General features: G+C 39.6%; 1 protein-coding gene across 1 annotated transcript in view; it reads left to right on the top strand.

Annotated features, from left to right (window-relative positions):
• LOC143099843 (E3 ubiquitin/ISG15 ligase TRIM25-like) overlaps positions 1-18659 on the top strand; it is a 37589-nt gene that overhangs the window by 16504 nt on the left and 2426 nt on the right. The window contains exons 3-7 of the mRNA XM_076262755.1: positions 8688-9202; positions 9360-9455; positions 10880-11113; positions 11410-11560; positions 11774-11868. Of these exons, the coding sequence (XP_076118870.1) occupies positions 8688-9202; positions 9360-9455; positions 10880-11113; positions 11410-11560; positions 11774-11868 (1091 nt within the window). The remainder of the gene's footprint in view (positions 1-8687; positions 9203-9359; positions 9456-10879; positions 11114-11409; positions 11561-11773; positions 11869-18659) is intronic.

Raw genomic sequence — 18659 nt, 5'->3', positions numbered from 1 at the left:
GGCTTTCCTGAAAAAGTACACCTGAAAACTTTTGGATATTCTGGGGCAATTAGACATTTATAGAGAAGAACAGTAATGGATGAAATATAAATATGATAGACTTAGTGATGAAGGAAAAATAGTAAACAAAGAAGTTCCCCTATATGTCATAGAGTGTGTCGGCATTCTGATTCTTGGCAAATAATGAGTGTGAATGTTAATTGCCTGATGTCATTCAGGTGCTGTTCAATGGTGTGAATCTTCAATAACCAATAGCATGTGCATCTTGAGCCTAAAGCTCTAGCAGGATTCGAACTCTCAACCTAACAAACACCAGCACTAGGCATTATCCCACTCAGCCACTGACAATCATACACATTGAGCAGTCACATTCACATGGTGAAAATGTGTGTTGGTAAACACACAAGAAAAACTCCAAGTATACATTTGACAATAAAATGAAGGGCTTTCCTGAAAAAGTACACCTGAAAACTTTTGGATATTCTGGGGCAATTAGACATTTATAGAGAAGAACAGTAATGGATGAAATATAAATATGATAGACTTAGTGATGAAGGAAAAATAGTAAACAAAGAAGTTCCCCTATATGTCATAGAGTGTGTCGGCATTCTGATTCTTGGCAACTAATGAGTGTGAATGTTAATTGCCTGATGTCATTCAGGTGCTGTTCAATGGTGTGAATCTTCAATAACCAATAGCATGTGCATCTTGAGCCTAAAGCTCTAGCAGGATTCGAACTCTCAACCTAACAAACACCAGCACTAGGCATTATCCCTCTGAGCCACTGACAATCCGACATATTAGGCAGTCACATTCACATTGTGAAAATGTGTGTTGGTAAACACACAAGAAAAACTCCAAGTATACATTTGACAATAAAATGAAGGGCTTTCCTGAAAAAGTACACCTGAAAACTTTTGGATATTCTGGGGCAATTAGACATTTATAGAGAAGAACAGTAATGGATGAAATATAAATATGATAGACTTAGTGATGAAGGAAAAATAGTAAACAAAGAAGTTCCCCTATATGTCATAGAGTGTGTCGGCATTCTGATTCTTGGCAACTAATGAGTGTGAATGTTAATTGCCTGATGTCATTCAGGTGCTGTTCAATGGTGTGAATCTTCAATAACCAATAGCATGTGCATCTTGAGCCTAAAGCTCTAGCAGGATTCGAACTCTCAACCTAACAAACACCAGCACTAGGCATTATCCCACTCAGCCACTGACAATCATACACATTGAGCAGTCACATTCACATGGTGAAAATGTGTGTTGGCAAACGCACAACATCAAGAAAATTCCTAGCATACATTTGACAATAGAATTAAGGGCTTTATAAAAAAGAGTACAGATCTGACAATGTGCACTGTTAATGGTAACCACCCAATGATGATTGTATGCTTGTTATCCCAAGGAAAAAAAAATACTCATATAGGAATATAGGTGATATAGGATAAATGGGCTGAGTGGTCGAACTTTATTGGCCTATATCTCTGAATTGGAACAACATATCCAAATTATTTTGATAACTTTTGTGAGGCTTTGTCTAAACATTGTCTGTGAGAATTCTGGTGAAGATTTGATAATTTTTGAAGCCTGTGAAACTTTTTATGATGTTTGGCTTTTCTCTGAAATTGTGGCAAAAGTAAACATTTTTAGAGCATAAGACCAGGGTGAAAAAGATGCATCTGAATGTAGAGATTAATATGATGAAAGAATTTTGAGTCTAGGTCAATCTGGTAAGGAGAAATAAGCGTTTTTGACAAGAGCGCCACCTTTGGGTGCAGTACCCCAAATTTGGGTTATGGGTAGTGGGGGGTACTGCTAACAATACTTGAAAATGTCAAGTTTCTAGGACTTACGGTTTATAGGAATATAGGTGATCTAGGAAAAAAGGCCTAAGTGGTCTAACTTTATTGGCCTATATCTCTGAAATGGAACAAAATATCAAAATTCTGAGCGATAACTTTTGTGAGGCTTGGTCTAAACATTGTCTGTGAGAATTTTGGTGAAGATTTGATTATTTTTGAAGAGTGTGAAACTTTTTATAATGTTTGGCTTTTCCATGAAATTGTGGAAAAAGTAAACATTTGTAGACCATAAGACCAGGGCCAAAAAGATGCATCTGAGTTTAGAGATTAATATTCTGAAAGAATTTTGAGTCTAGGTGAATCTGGTAAGGAGAAATAAGCATAATTAACTTTTTTTTCCAATAGCACCACCTTTGGGTGCAGTACCCCAAATTTTGGGTTATGGGTAGAGGGGGGTACTGGTAACCATACCTGAAAATTTCAAGAGTTTTGGAGTTACGGTTTAGGCTGCAGTATAACTTTTACAGAATTTTGGCCAAAAAATGAACGGTACAGAAACAATAGGGTTCCTGCAGCTACGCTGCTCGGACCCCTAATAATAATAAATATAACCGCAAGCGGTGATTTACGGGGTCCGAGCAAAACGAACATGATGGCATAGCTTTTTAGTTTTACATATGCTTTGATTGTTTGGGCACAATTGTTCAAAAGAAACGTGATCGGATTTCGGTTATTGGATTTCAGTTACCGGATTTCAGCTATCGGATTGGATCAAATCTTGAAAATGGGTTGTTCAAAGGGAAACAAGGATCCTGAAATTGGATTAGATCACATAATCTATTCTTGGTTTTGATCTGGATAAAACCTTCACTTTGTGTCGTTCAAAACTTTTGAGTTGGATTGCAATACATTTGATGCATAAAATTAGGATTACCCTGTGCTGTAACATTATAGTGTGCTAACCTCCACAACCCAACAGTAATCTAACAATACTTGATTCTACAGGACTATTTATTTGTTGTGGATAAGATGAAGGGTTTGATAATGGAAGGCAGTGTTTCCCACAGAATTGAATTGTATTTGTGGTGGTGGGTTCTGTGTCGGAGTCAATAAGATAAACAGCGTATAATTATACAGTTATACTTGCCTTGCACTACAAGTCCATATTGACAAGTAGCTGTAATGCTGTAATGTTATAGTGTGCTAACCTCCACAACCCAACAGCATTCTATTCTAGTATGCTAACCTCCACAACCCAACAGTATTTTAACACTAATGCTTCAGGTGGGATTTGAACACTCAACATAAGGATGACCAGTACAAGGCATTATCCCACTAAGCCACTGTCAATCCTACATCTTTGCCAGTCACATTCACATGGTGAAAATGTGTATTGGTAAACACACAAGAAAAACTCCAAGTATACATTTGACAATAAAATGAAGGGCTTTCCTGAAAGAGAACACCTGAAAACGTTTGGAAATTCTGGGACAATTAGACATTTGTAGAGAAGAACAGTAATGGATGAAATATAAATATGATAGACTTAATGATGAAGGAAAAATAGTAAACAAAGAAGTTCCCCTATATGTCTTCGAGTGTGTTGGCATTCTGATTCTTGGCAACTAATGAGTGTGAATGTTGATTGCCTGATGTCATTCAGGTGCTGTTCAATGGTGTGACTCTTCAATAACCAATAGCATGTGCATCTTGAGCCTAAAGCTCTAGCAGGATTCGAACTCTCAACCTAACAAACACCAGCACTAGGCATTATCCCTCTGAGCCACTAACAATCCAAAATATTAGGCAGTCACATTGACATGGTGAAAATGTGTGTTGGTAAACACACAAGAAAAACTTCAAGTATACATTTGACAATAAAATGAAGGGCTTTCCTGAAAGAGTACACCTGAAAACTTTTGGATATTCTGGGGCAATTAGACATTTATAGAGAAGAACAGTAATGGATGAAATATAAATATGATAGACTTAATGATGAAGGAAAAATAGTAAACAAAGAAGTTCCCCTATATGTCAGAGTGTGTCGGCATTCTGATTCTTGGCAACTAATGAGTGTGAATGTTAATTGCCTGATGTCATTCAGGTGCTGTTCAATGGTGTCAATCTTCAATAACCAATAGCATGTGCATCTTGAGCTTCAAGCTCTAGCAGGTTTCGAACGCTCAACCTAACAAACACCAGCAGTGTGTAATGAGTGTGAATGTTAATTGCCTGATGTCATTCAGGTGCTGTTCAATGGTGTGACTCAGAAGGCTCAATGGTATGGAGTGATGACACGGAGATGGCAGGTTTCGGTGCAACACAAGTTAACTTTATTTGAGTTTCAATTCATCTGTTCTTTTGTTCTTTACTTGTATGTGTGCTGCATCAAAGAAGAAACAAATAGAAAATGGAGTAATCAGTGAAATGGGGTAAATCAGTACAGATCCCAACTCACAAACAAACCAATTGACATTTGAACAATAAACTGAAATCATATGGCTATATAAGGTACAACTAAACAATACTTGACATCCCAAGTCAACCAACATCACCTAATCATCTCTCACATGGGACTCCAACACACCAAAACAACAAACAAAGACCTTAACTTTACACATGATGGCAGAGCTACTCTACAAACTGATAAACATCACAAAAGTCATAGTGAGGGTGATTAAAGTGATGACTTACGTTAACTCAAAGACGCACACAGAGCAGGACACACTGGAGTGCTGGGTTGAGATGAACAAAAGAGCGAACTGAGGGCGAGCAAACAATTTATCCTGGTCTGAGCCCCTGCTCCGGAGCTACAGGGTTTCCCAGCGGGTAAACTTTGGAAAGATTTGCAAAGATTTGGAAAAGATTTTTGAAAGACTACAGTCTCAGACCCTCTCACATCTAAAGACAAGTAGTAGAGTTTTAAGTCACAGACTATGATTTTGCAATGACTAGGGATCTTGCAGGGTCACTATTTACAAGACTGCAACATGATTCCTTTAAATTATTACCCATTGTGCAATAGATAAACAGGAACTGAAAATTATAGCCTACTAAACTCAAAGTCGTATTTTCGTGTTTCTGCAGCATTGTTTCATGCGTGACATCCTTAACCGATATAGAGTTGTTCTGTCAAGTTGAAGAGCCGACTAAATATGTATAAGAAATGACAAATATTATAAGAATAACAAATAATTATAGGCTACAGCTTATAATTATACAGTAATACTTGCCTTGCACTACAAGTCCATATTGACAAGTAGCTGTAATGTGTGTAGTGTGTTATCCTCCACAACCCAACAGCATTCTATTGTAGTATGCTAACATCCACAACCCACTAATGCTTCAAGTGGGATTTGAACTCTCAACCTAAGGATCACCAGTACAAGGCATTATCCCACTGAGCCACTGTCAATCCTACATGTTGGCCAGTCACATTCACATGGTGAAAATGTGTATTGGTAAACACACAAGAAAAACTCCAAGCATGGAGGGGCGATTAGACATTTGTAGAGATGAACACTAATAGATTAAATATAAATATGATAGACTTAATGATGAAGGAAAAATAGTAAACAAAGAAGTTCCCCTGAATGTCATAGAGTGTCTCGGCATTCTGATTCTTGGCAACTGATGAGTGTGAATGTTGATTGCCTGATGTCATTCAGGTGCTGTTCAATGGTGTGAATCTTCAATAACCAATAGTATTCGAGCTAGAGCCTAAAGCACTACCGGGGATTCGAACCCTCAACTTAACAAATACCAGCACTAGGCATGATCCCACTCAGCCACTGACAATCATACACATTGAGCAGTCACATTCACATGGTGAAAATGTGTGTTGGTAAACACACAAGAAAAACTCCAAGTATACATTTGACAATAAAATAAAGGGCTTTCCTGAAAAAGTACACCTGAAAACTTTTGGATATTCTGGGGCAATTAGACATTTATAGAGAAGAACAGTAATGGATGAAATATAAATTTGATAGACTTAATGATGAAGGAAAAATAGTAAACAAACAAGTTCCCCTATATGTCATAGAGTGTGTCGGCATTCTGATTCTTGGCAACTAATGAGTGTGAATGTTAATTGCCTGATGTCATTCAGGTGCTGTTCAATGGTGTGAATCTTCAATAACCAATAGCATGTGCATCTTGAGCCTAAAGCTCTAGCAGGATTCGAACTCTCAACCTAACAAACACCAGCACTAGGCATTATCCCACTCAGCCACTGACAATCATACACATTGAGCAGTCACATTCACATGGTGAAAATGTGTGTTGGTAAACACACAAGAAAAACTCCAAGTATACATTTGACAATAAAATTAAGGGCTTTCCTGAAAAAGTACACCTGAAAACTTTTGGATATTCTGGGGCAATTAGACATTTATAGAGAAGAACAGTAATGGATGAAATATAAATATAATAGACTTAGTGATGAAGGAAAAATTGTAAACAAAGAAGTTCTCCTATATGTCATAGAGTGTGTCGGCATTCTGATTCTTGGCAACTAATGAGTGTGAATGTTAATTGCCTGATGTCATTCAGGTGCTGTTCAATGGTGTGAATCTTCAATAACCAATAGCATGTGCATCTTGAGCCTAAAGCTCTAGCAGGATTCGAACTCTCAACCTAACAAACACCAGCACTAGGCATTATCCCACTCAGCCACTGACAATCATACACATTGAGCAGTCACATTCACATGGTGAAAATGTGTGTTGGTAAACACACAAGAAAAACTCCAAGTATACATTTGACAATAAAATGAAGGGCTTTCCTGAAAAAGTACACCTGAAAACTTTTGGATATTCTGGGGCAATTAGACATTTATAGAGAAGAACAGTAATGGATGAAATATAAATATGATAGACTTAATGATGAAGGAAAAATAGTAAACAAACAAGTTCCCCTATATGTCATAGAGTGTGTCGGCATTCTGATTCTTGGCAACTAATGAGTGTGAATGTTAATTGCCTGATGTCATTCAGGTGCTGTTCAATGGTGTGAATCTTCAATAACCAATAGCATGTGCATCTTGAGCCTAAAGCTCTAGCAGGATTCGAACTCTCAACCTAACAAACACCCGCACTAGGCATTATCCCACTCAGCCACTGACAATCATACACATTGAGCAGTCACATTCACATGGTGAAAATGTGTGTTGGCAAACGCACAACATCAAGAAAATTCCTAGCATACATTTGACAATAGAATTAAGGGCTTTATAAAAAAGAGTACAGATCTGAAAATGTTCACTGTTAATGGTAACCACCCAATGATGATTGTATGCTTGTTATCCCAAGGAAAAAAAAATACTCATATAGGAATATAGGTGATATAGGATAAATGGGCTGAGTGGTCGAACTTTATTGGCCTATATCTCTGAAATGGAACAACATATCCAAATGATTTTGATAACTTTTGTGAGGCTTTGTCTAAACATTGTCTGTGAGAATTTTGGGGAAGATTTGATAATTTTTGAAGCCTGTGAAACTTTTTATGATGTTTGGCTTTTCTCTGAAATTGTGGCAAAAGTAAACATTTTTAGAGCATAAGACCAGGGTGAAAAAGATGCATCTCAATGTAGAGATTAATATGATGAAAGAATTTTGAGTCTAGGTCAATCTGGTAAGGAGAAATAAGCGTTTTTGACAAGAGCGCCACCTTTGGGTGCAGTACCCCAAATTTGGGTTATGGGTAGTGGGGGGTACTGGTAACAATACTTGAAAATGTCAAGTTTCTAGGACTTACGGTTTATAGGAATATAGGTGATCAAGGAAAAAAGGCCTAAGTGGTCTAACTTTATTGGCCTATATCTCTGAAATGGAACAAAATATCAAAATTCTGAGCGATAACTTTTGTGAGGCTTGGTCTAAACATTGTCTGTGAGAATTTTGGTGAAGATTTGATTATTTTTGAAGAGTGTGAAACTTTTTATAATGTTTGGCTTTTCCATGAAATTGTGGAAAAAGTAAACATTTGTAGACCATAAGACCAGGGCCAAAAAGATGCATCTGAGTTTAGAGATTAATATTCTGAAAGAATTTTGAGTCTAGGTGAATCTGGTAAGGAGAAATAAGCATAATTAACTTTTTTTTTCAATAGCGCCACCTTTGGGTGCAGTACCCCAAATTTTGGGTTAATGGTAGAGGGGGGTACTGGTAACCATACCTGAAAATTTCAAGAGTTTTGGAGTTACGGTTTAGGCAACAGTATGACTTTTACAGAATTTTGGCCAAAAAATGAACGGTACAGAAACAATAGGGTTCCTGCAGCTACGCTGCTCGGACCCCTAATAATAATCCTTACAAAAACAATAGGGCCTTGCGCCCTTCGGTGCTCGGGCCCTAATAAGAATAACCTCATTTTATTAGCCTAATGCTTTTACAGCCTGAACAATGAAGTCGCCAAAATACATTTACATGAATAATTCTGACACATTATTTTTTATTATTGGAACGAATCTGCAACATTAGACTGTGAACTTGAAAAGTCCTGACAGTCCTAAGTTTGACTACCTCTTCAGCCAATTAAGTTAGACTACCCTTTCCTCTTCAGCCAATTAATTAAGTTAGACTACCCTTTCCTCTTCAGCCAATTAATTAAGTTTGACTACCCTTTCCTCTTCAGCCAAAAAAGTTTGTGATTCAACTTCAATATCCCGCCTCAGACTTGAAGGTAGCCAATCATCATTTAGAATTTTGTGGTGACACATTAAGGGGCCTATAAATGTGAGAGGGGTATAGCTTGGGTCATTCACTCGTGTCTTTTAGGTTTAGCTTGCACATGTCAGTGTTTGAAATGGCCAGTGGTGCAGTGTCTCAGGAGTTAAGCTGCTCTATCTGTTTGGATCTACTGACAGACCCAGTGACTGTTCCCTGTGGACACAGTTTCTGTTGGAACTGCATTACAGGCTGCTGGCATCAAGACCAGAAGGGTGTTTACAGCTGCCCCCAGTGCAGAGAGACCTTCACTCCAAGGCCTGTTCTACGCAGAAACATAATGATGGCTAATGTTATGGAGAAACTGAAGGCGGCTGATCTAACTGTTGCTAAGGCTTCTTGCTACACCGGACCAGATGATGTGGAGTGTGATTTCTGCACTGGGAGAAAACATAAAGCCATCAAGTCGTGTCTAACGTGCATGGTTTCCTATTGTGAAGTTCATATTCAGCCTCACTATGAGGTGCCTGGACTAAGCAGACATCAGCTGGTCAATGCCACTTTGCATCTACAGGAGAAGATCTGCTCTCGGCACAACAGGATCATTGAGGTGTTTTGTCGGACAGATCAGAAGTTAATCTGTCTGTTGTGTTTGATGGAAAACCACAATGGACATGAAACGGTTTCTGCCGTTGCAGAGCAAACTCATAAGCAGGTTGGTTCCTTTTTAAATTCACAGTGCACTTCCTCTCCTCCTTCCATCAAAGGCCCATGTCAATGGCACCTTGATGAAAACCATTAATGAGAACGCGTACAATTATGACATTATCCATCTTTACCTAAAGCTGCTATACGTGCTTGTCGATCCGTAGAATTTGTTACTGCAAATGAAGGAGTGTAACCAGTGGCATGTCCAGCAGAAGGAGAAGGACATGGAGGAGGTGAAACAGGCTCTGGTCTCTCTGCAGGTGATAAACATGGCTGTTGTAAACGGGTTTGTTGTTGTACACATCTCTAGAAGACTTGTTGTTGTTGCTCCTAATAGCAACCATGACTGAACTATGTGGGGTAAGAGTGCTGTGTCTCCTCATTAGAAAGTCTGTGTTACAGTTACCAACATGATAGCTAAGGAGCCGGAAGTGAACACACATGGATAGCTAGTTTTAGCTAAATTACTTTTATAACCCTTCAGCCAGCTCCTTACTGTGTGATCTCAATGGGGATGCAGCGATTGTTTGCACCTCCAACAGCATGGCGTACCTGGTTACTGCCCAAAAACGCCCACAAATGCCAGTGTGTTTGTGTGAAAGAATATGATTATGGTTATGGCTATAGTATTTAGCAGACGCTTTCGTCCAAAGCGAACTACCGTAATTAAGGAATGGAAAAGCAACCATGACCGAACCATGTGGGGTAAGAGCCACGGATGCTGTTGTATTAGCCCATTTCAGAAGGACGTTGCCACCTTGTAAATCAGCTTCCACTGGATTCAACAACATGTTACATTTTTTATAAAGCTTTTCTCGAAACTCAAAGCGCTACACAGGGAAGGGGGGGACCTCACTAACCACCGATGTGTAGCACCCACCTGGGTGATGCACGGCAGTGATTATGCACCAGAACGCACTCACCACACACCAGCTTGAGGTGGAGATTGAGGGAGTGAATGAGCCAATTACAGTGGGGGATGATCAGGGGGCCAGATTGAATGAGCCAGGTTGGGAATTTAGCCAGGACACCGGGGAACCCCCTACTCTTTAATGACCAGACCACAGTGAGTCAGGACCACAGTGAGTCAGGACCTCAGTTTAACATCTCATCCGAAGGATGGCATCTCCTACAGTACAGTGTAAACAGTCAAAGCTATCACTACCTGCCGGGTAACTGCTGTCAAACAAATTAATTAAAAATGCAGAGCTTTTTCAAAAAGTTTTCTGAAGTTTAGGTTTGAAACGGAGTTGTGGAAAGCCACTTGTTTAAGAGCATATAGGCGGAGCAAGATACCTCGTAGTTCATGTCTATGGGCGCAAAATGGGGATTGATTCCTGTCTGCATAAAGAGGCGTGTCATTGATTGGTGTTTCACCTGTGAGACAGCAAGCAACCGGACAACAGCAGCAGAATAAATAACAGGTGCACACCTGATATAAGGTCGATTTTTCTCCAGACTGGAATGCTCAAAAATGCTAAAAATGTACCTGCAATGGTTAGAAGGGTTAGAGGATCATGAAACCATGCCCGACCTTAGCATGTGTGGTGAAATTCTGAGCTATGGCCATAGACTTCAATGGAACAGTGGCTGTCCCCCCCAACAGATATGTATTTAATTAGTTCTGTTAGTTTCAGTTTGTCTCTTTTCATATACCTTTGAGCTGATATGGTCTTATTAACAGGCTTCTGCACGGACAGCTGTTGAGGACATGGACACGATTTTCACTCAGCTAATCAGCTTCATGGATCAAAAATGTTTTGAGGGGAAGGTGTTAATCAGAGCCCAGGAGAGGGCAGAGGTGAGTCGATCTGAAGGACTCCTGGAGCAGCTGGAGTTGGAGATCACTAAACTGAAGAGCATAGATGCTGAGATGGAGAAACTTCAGCCAACAGAGGACCCCATTGATTTCCTCCAGGTAACAAAACTAGCCCCCTGGTCTTCATTTCAACATGTATGACTGAAGTTATTGTCGGCCGAGATGACCTACAATGTGGTCTACAGTGTCCTCTATGGTCTGTGTGGTGCTAGCTAGTGGATGCTGTGCACTGAGGGAACCTCTCTTCCGACACCTTAAGAGATTTGTTGGTAGTTGCAACTAGCACCCATGATACTGGCCTCCTTGCTACCCATCTCATGAGTTTGAAGGGCTGAAGATTCATGGGGTTGAAATATGCAAGACAATACAGGTTGTTGTCCTTTTGTTTTCTGTAGAGGTTCCAGTCCCTCATCTCCTCCCCACCTGTGGCAGAGACTGTTCCCAAGGTGACTTTTGAACCACGGTTCTCCTTCTGTGAAGTGATGAAATTAGTGTCTCCAACTCTGAAGGAGAAGACTAAGGAGTTCCACCAAGCAATACACAATGGTAGGTTTGCAAGGTCTCAAGGATTTTTTTAAAATTGTTATTATGAACAAGGAGTCAAGCTTGAATGTGGTGTTCATACTAAATTAAGTGTTAAAATAGGATTGAAATTGCACAAAGGAAGACCTGTATTTCCTGTACTCATGCTCTGTGCAATGGCAATAAAGAGCTCTATCGCATTATCTATCTCTATCTCTCCCTCCCTCCCTTCCCCAGTCACAGGCTTCATGAAGGGGGACCGGGTCAAATTGAAGGCCCCTGAAGATGTCCGCACGGGGAACAGTGGCTGCAGAGTCCTCGATTATGTCACGGTCAGAAGTGAGGGGGTGATAAGATGTAAGCACCTGACTGATAGACACCAATTAGCATGCTGAATCGCAAGTTTACATGTTCCTTTTAAAAATATAATACTTGGCTATTTACTCTCAAGTCATAAATAGCTCTTATATAACTGTTTGCAATGACGCACTAAAATGTTTTGCAGATATCAGAGAGTCAGATGTGACTGTAGACTTCCTTGAAGTTCCTGCCTGGAATGGTAATGTGTCAAAGATTAATCTGGTACTCTGATATATAATTTATTTATAACTTATATTACAATTTCATGATGTCATTATTTTATTTCATTTCAGTTTATTTAATAAAAGTATATCATTTTTGCCATACACAAGAGGGGGACTTAACACCTATTAACACCTCCATGGACTTGTTTTTTTTTCCCCTGAAGGATGTGTGCCTTAATAAAAATCTTGAATTGTTAATAAATAAGAGTTTAATTGACACTATTAATGTATCCTATCAAACTCTGATCACCAGAATCAATAAAGGTTTTGTATGCACCTAACCATGGCTGACTAATAGATTCAATGCATATTTGTGTGTGTGTGTGTGTTGCTGACTGAAGTGGTGGGCAAAATGAAAACGACAGAACTCAACTCCTATGCCATGATGGCTCCTGCCCAACCTATCTGACATAGGCCTAGACAATACATTAGGTGTGTCACATTAGTGACTACTAGTTTACTACTGCAGTTACTCCATTTTCTCTATTTATTCTTGTGTGTTTGATGTTTGGTAAAAAACTGAGAGGCTCTAAAATATTTTTAATTTAATTATAATGAAGCTTTGGAGCAACATGGCACAAGATCTGTCTATATGTCTGGTCTACATGGGAAATGTACCGACAGAGAAGGAAGAGGAACACTTGCCAAGTAATTGACCTAAATCTCCATGAGGTAAACTGATCCTGGCGTGTGTAAGAGAGAGGGCCTGGCATCTCACGCCTGAGATGAAGTTGCTTACTGAACACTCATTTAAGTGCAGGGCCATATGTCTGTCAGTAGGTGTCTCCGGTCCTACACACACACACACACAGCTCCTCCTTACCCTCCTCTGCACAACCATGTCACACTAATTGCCAGGCTATTGTTGCTGGAGTTGTTGGCACCTTTGTTAACCACCAACCTCTTACCTGGCTGTGTGTCAAGGTGACAGCCAGGTAGTCTACAGGGCTCTGTTTTATCTCAGACAGGTAGGATACAGGACTCTGACTTCACAGGCAGGTAGGATACAGGACTATATCCTATCAGACAGGTAAGATAGGACCTCTCAGGTGGCTCATGGTGAGGTGCAAGTCCTGTTTAAATATTTGGAGCTGGTGAACTTTAGTACTATTATCATCCAGTCATAATGTGTCTCTCTCACTCACACACGCACACACACCTAGACAGAATCTTATAGTGTGTGTATATTTCTATGCACAGAATGGGGGTGGTACAGAATTATAATTCTCAAACTCCCTCGTGTGGACACCTGTGGAACTACGCAATTCTCCTCTGGATTCAATACAAATTGTGAGCATTCTGTCCCAGCCCCCAATCCTAATGTGGGCTAGCCTACAGGCTACATTAACACTTTGGCTACAAAGCATCCAATTTTCATTTAGGGGGGGGCTGTACTAACCTGACTCTCACCAGATGAATGTCGTTCCGCTTAGCTCCGCCTATAGTCCGGTGGACAGCCCATAGAGCCCCATTGTGGACCCGGAAATGTTGAGTACACCAAAGTTTTATGATGGAAATGTATAGTATGGGTTCCCAGCATGTAGAAACTGCCGGATGCTAATTTGCATATGTTGGGCAATTTGTGTAATTTAACTAAATAAATTAGCATAATCACCTATTTTGATGATCTTATAAGAGCTGCTTGGCCAAAATGGACAATGTTAGTATGTTTTTAGGGGTTACTGGAGATGTTGAGTCCATATCTGACATTTTCAAGATTCAAAATCACTATTTAAACTTGGTTTGGTCACATTTTTACTCTCATTAAGCTGATTTTGCTGTGTTTTTGGTCCAATTTATACAGATGTTTGGAGGATAGGGCTGTAGCGATATACAGTAGGGCTGTAACAATACACCAACTTAACAATTCGATTCGTATCATGATTTTTGACCCACGGTTTGATACAAACCTCTTTTTTTGGAAGGGGGGAGGGGGGGTGGCTAGACTACAATAAAATATATCTGTATTATTTTATATCCTGATATAAAAAGAAAGAATACTGAATGTATGATATTTATGACAGCACACTTTATGCAGATTAGCCTATGCAGATAGCCTATACATTGGTATTGAGATGATCATTCAACTTGAATGCAAGAGCTTTAACAAATATGTGCAGCATGCTAATGATGCTAAGCAGATTGATGAGACAGCGTTGTCTAATCAAAAGCTTTATTAAAGGTCGGGAGCAGGGACATAGGCACAGACAGGGGCGTAGCACCAAATTCTGGGCCCTATGCACAAGTGGTGGCCATGCCCCCCCCCCCCCCCCCCAACCAACCAACCAACCACCGGCTGTAAGCATGAAGCATGAGGTTCACAACTAACTACTATCTAATCACACATTGACAGTGTTGGGAGTAATGCATTAAAAAAGTAATGTAATTACAGTAATGCATTGCTTTTTGCTGTAATGCAGTAATGTAAGGCAGTGTTTTTCAACCACTGTGCCGCGGCACACTAGTGTGCCGTGAGAGATCATCAGGTGTGCCGCAGAAAATTACCCAAATGTCACTCACTCAGGGGCGTAGATTTGCGTGGGGACCGAAGGACGTGTCCACACCAATGTCAGATTACGACTGAAATGTCCCCACCAATATTCAGGTTGAAGTGGGGGGGAAGCACTCACATGCGCTACAAAGAGTTAAATACTTTCTCACTTTGCTGCGGATCATCTCGTACAGATCGTGTAATGTGCAGTAGCCTATAAGGCTAAATCGCGCTGATTTGAAGTTACCTATAATAACTACCAGTGAGCCGCAGGAGACGCTGCGCTTCAGCTTCACTTCACTACAAGGCATATGAAGTGCGTGCAAATTCATCCATTCTTCTCTGTTGAACTCCTCGAGTAGGCTACTCATCACACATGTGTCACATGAAAGAGCCTTTTCTCAGCTTTTAAACGGTGCTATAGCCACTATTTGCTGTGATAAACAGTTCGCGAGAAAAATTAACTTCAAGAGATTTAATAATTATTCTCTGTGCCCATCTCCACATCCATTCGTCTCGGTGGAATATCGTAGGCCTACACACTCTTCACGCAACACATGACAACCCATATCAGAATAAACGGCAGACCTTACCGAACACAAAGGTGTAAAGCATTCCCGTGTATAGTTAGCTGTTCCAGAGTAATCCGGTTTTGAAATAAATTGTAGAAAAATTCAACATGGTCTTTCGGCTTTAAGCATTTCTTAAAACCGAGCTGTGCTTACATCGCCTAGATATCTGTAAATAGGCCTATTAGAGAATATACAGGCAGCTTATGGTTAAGAGTTGTCAATGTAGCCTTAATGATTCTTTTCACAAAATGCTAAGCATGCATGTATTTAAGTTTCTTAAAACTGAACTGTGCTTAAATGGGTCAATGCATGATTTCATAACAGACCAAATAGAAAATAAATGTTAAATATAGCCTACATATGTATACATATTAAAATCAGATTATGTGCTACACAGTATAGATCAAGTTGGACAGTAGCACATTTTAATCATGGGTAGTTGGACAGTAGCACATTTTAATCATTTTATATATCTATAGTGGCTGGTGAAAGAGTTGAGTGGCTTTTCCTTTTTTTTCCGGGGGAATTAGTGGGTAGTGTCCCCACCAAAGCTCAGACCAAACCTACGCCCTTGCACTCACTGGTCCAGAAAAGCAACTGTTGCATCAAAGAATTTAGAACCACATGCTCTCATTGATTGTATGATTGCACTATTTGTGGTATGCAGGCATTGTACAACGGGGGCACCATATCCAGAATTCACAGAATCCTCACATATCCAGTTCAAAACAACAATTAAATTAGATATAGTCACCTACAAATGACAGAGGGCGCTTGTTTTATTGAGCAGGTCTTGCATAGAAGCCATAATAAGGCCATCTGTGTATTATTTGAAATTTTAGGCTATGGTATGTTTATTTTTTCTTCACACAGGATGTTAGTGTGCCGTGGGACATTTTAAGTGTCAAAAGTGTGCCGTGGCACAAAAAAGGTTGAAAAACACTGATGTAAGGCATTACCAATACAATTTCAGTAATATTTTACTCGGTACAATTGTCAGTAACTGAAGTTACTTTGCTTTTTAATCCAAAATTGAGAAATGCTCAATTGGCACCAGAGAAGATTATCCAAGAATTAAAAAAAGTCATCTATGCTGGTCCTGGAATTTGATTGCCTTGTTTAGATGACTAGAAAGGGAATTTGAGTTATCTCTGCCATTCATGCAACAGATCTAACATGGTTAGGCTATACTTCTTATTTCAAGCAGTGAGAATAACTAAAATGTTGATTTTACAGACAAGGATCGTAGCCATTATTCTCAAACTATTTGCATTAAGTCTACACCACTGTAAGTGGAAGGAAAGGCAACCAGCAATGATGAGAACCATTTAGTCAACATACAATTTCACTATGGCTATATTTTACTATATTGAGTTGTGAGTGACCTTTGGGGCCTACATTGTCCCATGAGCCAACTGCAACCATTATATTGTTCTTTTGTTAGCCTTAAGCCTAGCTCAGTCATTATGCCATACCACATCACCTCCTGCCGTGTAATGAGCTGCATTGAACACATGAAGATCTATTGAGAACACCAAATCCATATTTCCTGTTATTTTGGTGAAAGTAATGTAAACGTAGTGTAAAGCCTTACAATTCAAAGACAGTAATATTGTAATGTAACAAATTACTTTGAGATGACAGTAACAAGTAATAAATAATGCATTACGCTTTTGAAGTAACTTTTGCCCAACACTGCACATTGAATTAATCTAACAACTCTTATATGTACTGTATAACAGCAAATAATCTTATTACCCAAGACTTCACTGAATTTCTGTTTTATTTGAAGAATGTTTAAAAGCTAGAACATGAAATGAATGAAAACACTTTTGGCTGAGAGAACAGCTATCTATACAAATTGAACACTTTTGGCTGAGAGAACAGCTATCTATAGCTAACTGAGTGTGATGCGTTTCACAAGTTAGCTTTGCTACTAATTTGACAGCCTTTCCTCATGAACCTATATAACATTGAGCCTACTAAGTTAAGCTATTAGCTCATAATAATTTTCGAATTAGTAGGCTATTGAAATGTTGTGGTAGGCTATAAATCAGGCATCATGTTATTTCTAATTTTGTGTTAATGCTGTTTTAGCACTGATAATCGCGGATTCGCGGTGGTATTGAAGTGTTTTGTTAGCCTAGAAATCTAGACGCACCCTAGCTGCGGCAATGATATAAGATGGCCCGCCAGGCTAGTGTTTTGTAACCTTCAGGAGTTCATTTCATTTGTAGACTATTGCTTTCACATTGGGCTCACCTTTCTTGGGAAAGAAGGCTGTTAACACTTGTTTTCCCTTATTTCTTTTTTTCTCCCTTTCTTGCCTCTCTTTTTTTTTCTGGGAACCGGATTTAGCTTTCTTAGACTTAGACATCTTCACACCGTGACCATCTGCATTGCCGCTTCGGCAGAATGAACGTTACTTCAAAAATGCGCCTAGCAGGGGAAGGCGGACTGAACCATTTCGTGCAAGGGAGAGGGTGCCTGCCCTCAAACAATGTTGGCTTGGACACAATTTAATACATCAATCAACTGATGCATTTACCCGAAATATTTGCATCTATATTAGTTAATAACATTTATTAAGATCTTTAAATTAAGGAAATAATTTTATTATTAAGGAAAATAAAATTCAACTCCTTAGGGGCCCTCCCCCCACTTGGGGCCCGGGTAATTTATTCCCACTTGTCCCCCCACTACGACGCCCTTGTGTCTGTGAACTTTCAGAAGTAGTTCATGACTTTCTTTTTCACTACATACACATCAAGGTATGATAATAAAGTGACACAGAGGCTAAATCCTCTAGAATTTTTTCAACATCGGAAAGACAAGAGAATACACTAAACTTAAATAAAAAGAAAGTGTGTTGACATTCGTAAGATTTGGTCTCTGCATTTATCCCATGCAATGTGAAACACACTCAGCACATAACACACAGTGAGGTGAAGCAAACACTAATCCCGGCGCAGTGAGCTGCCTGCAACAACAGCGGCGCTCGGGGAGCAGTAAGGGGTTAGGTGCCGTGCCTTGCCTTCAGCCGTGCCTACTGGTCGGGGTTCAAACCGGCAACCCTTCGGTTACAAGTCCGAAGTGCTAACCAATAGACCACGGCTGCCTTTTATTTAAAAGATTCCAATCAATAGGAAATGTGAAAAACAAAGACCCATGGTTATTTTGCCCCCACGTACAATATGGAGGATTGTAAGAGGCAAAAAATTCCATAAGAACCACTGTTGGAGAGTTACAGAAAAAGGTATCATCTAAGGGTCATCAAGTCCCCCAAAAAATCTTCAAAAGTGACTTCACTGTTAATAAATTATTTAGAGGGCATGCCAGGTAAAAGCCTGTCCAGTCATTTATTTACCAATGTAAACGGCAGGAGTTACCGAATGGTACAGTGACTTTGTCTGGAAGTGTGGTCGATGAAATGAAAATTGCGCTCTTTGTCTAGAAACACTTTAGGTGTACTTTGC

Source organism: Alosa pseudoharengus, unplaced genomic scaffold, assembly GCF_046254945.1.
Source record: "Alosa pseudoharengus isolate Yale_2024_CS ecotype anadromous, Long Island Sound unplaced genomic scaffold, YU_APseudo_1.1 YU_APseudo_1.1_scf_3, whole genome shotgun sequence".
NCBI classification, from domain to species: domain Eukaryota; kingdom Metazoa; phylum Chordata; class Actinopteri; order Clupeiformes; family Clupeidae; genus Alosa; species Alosa pseudoharengus.
Note: the sequence above shows the minus strand (reverse complement) of the source record. Positions and strands in the feature narration are given on the sequence as shown.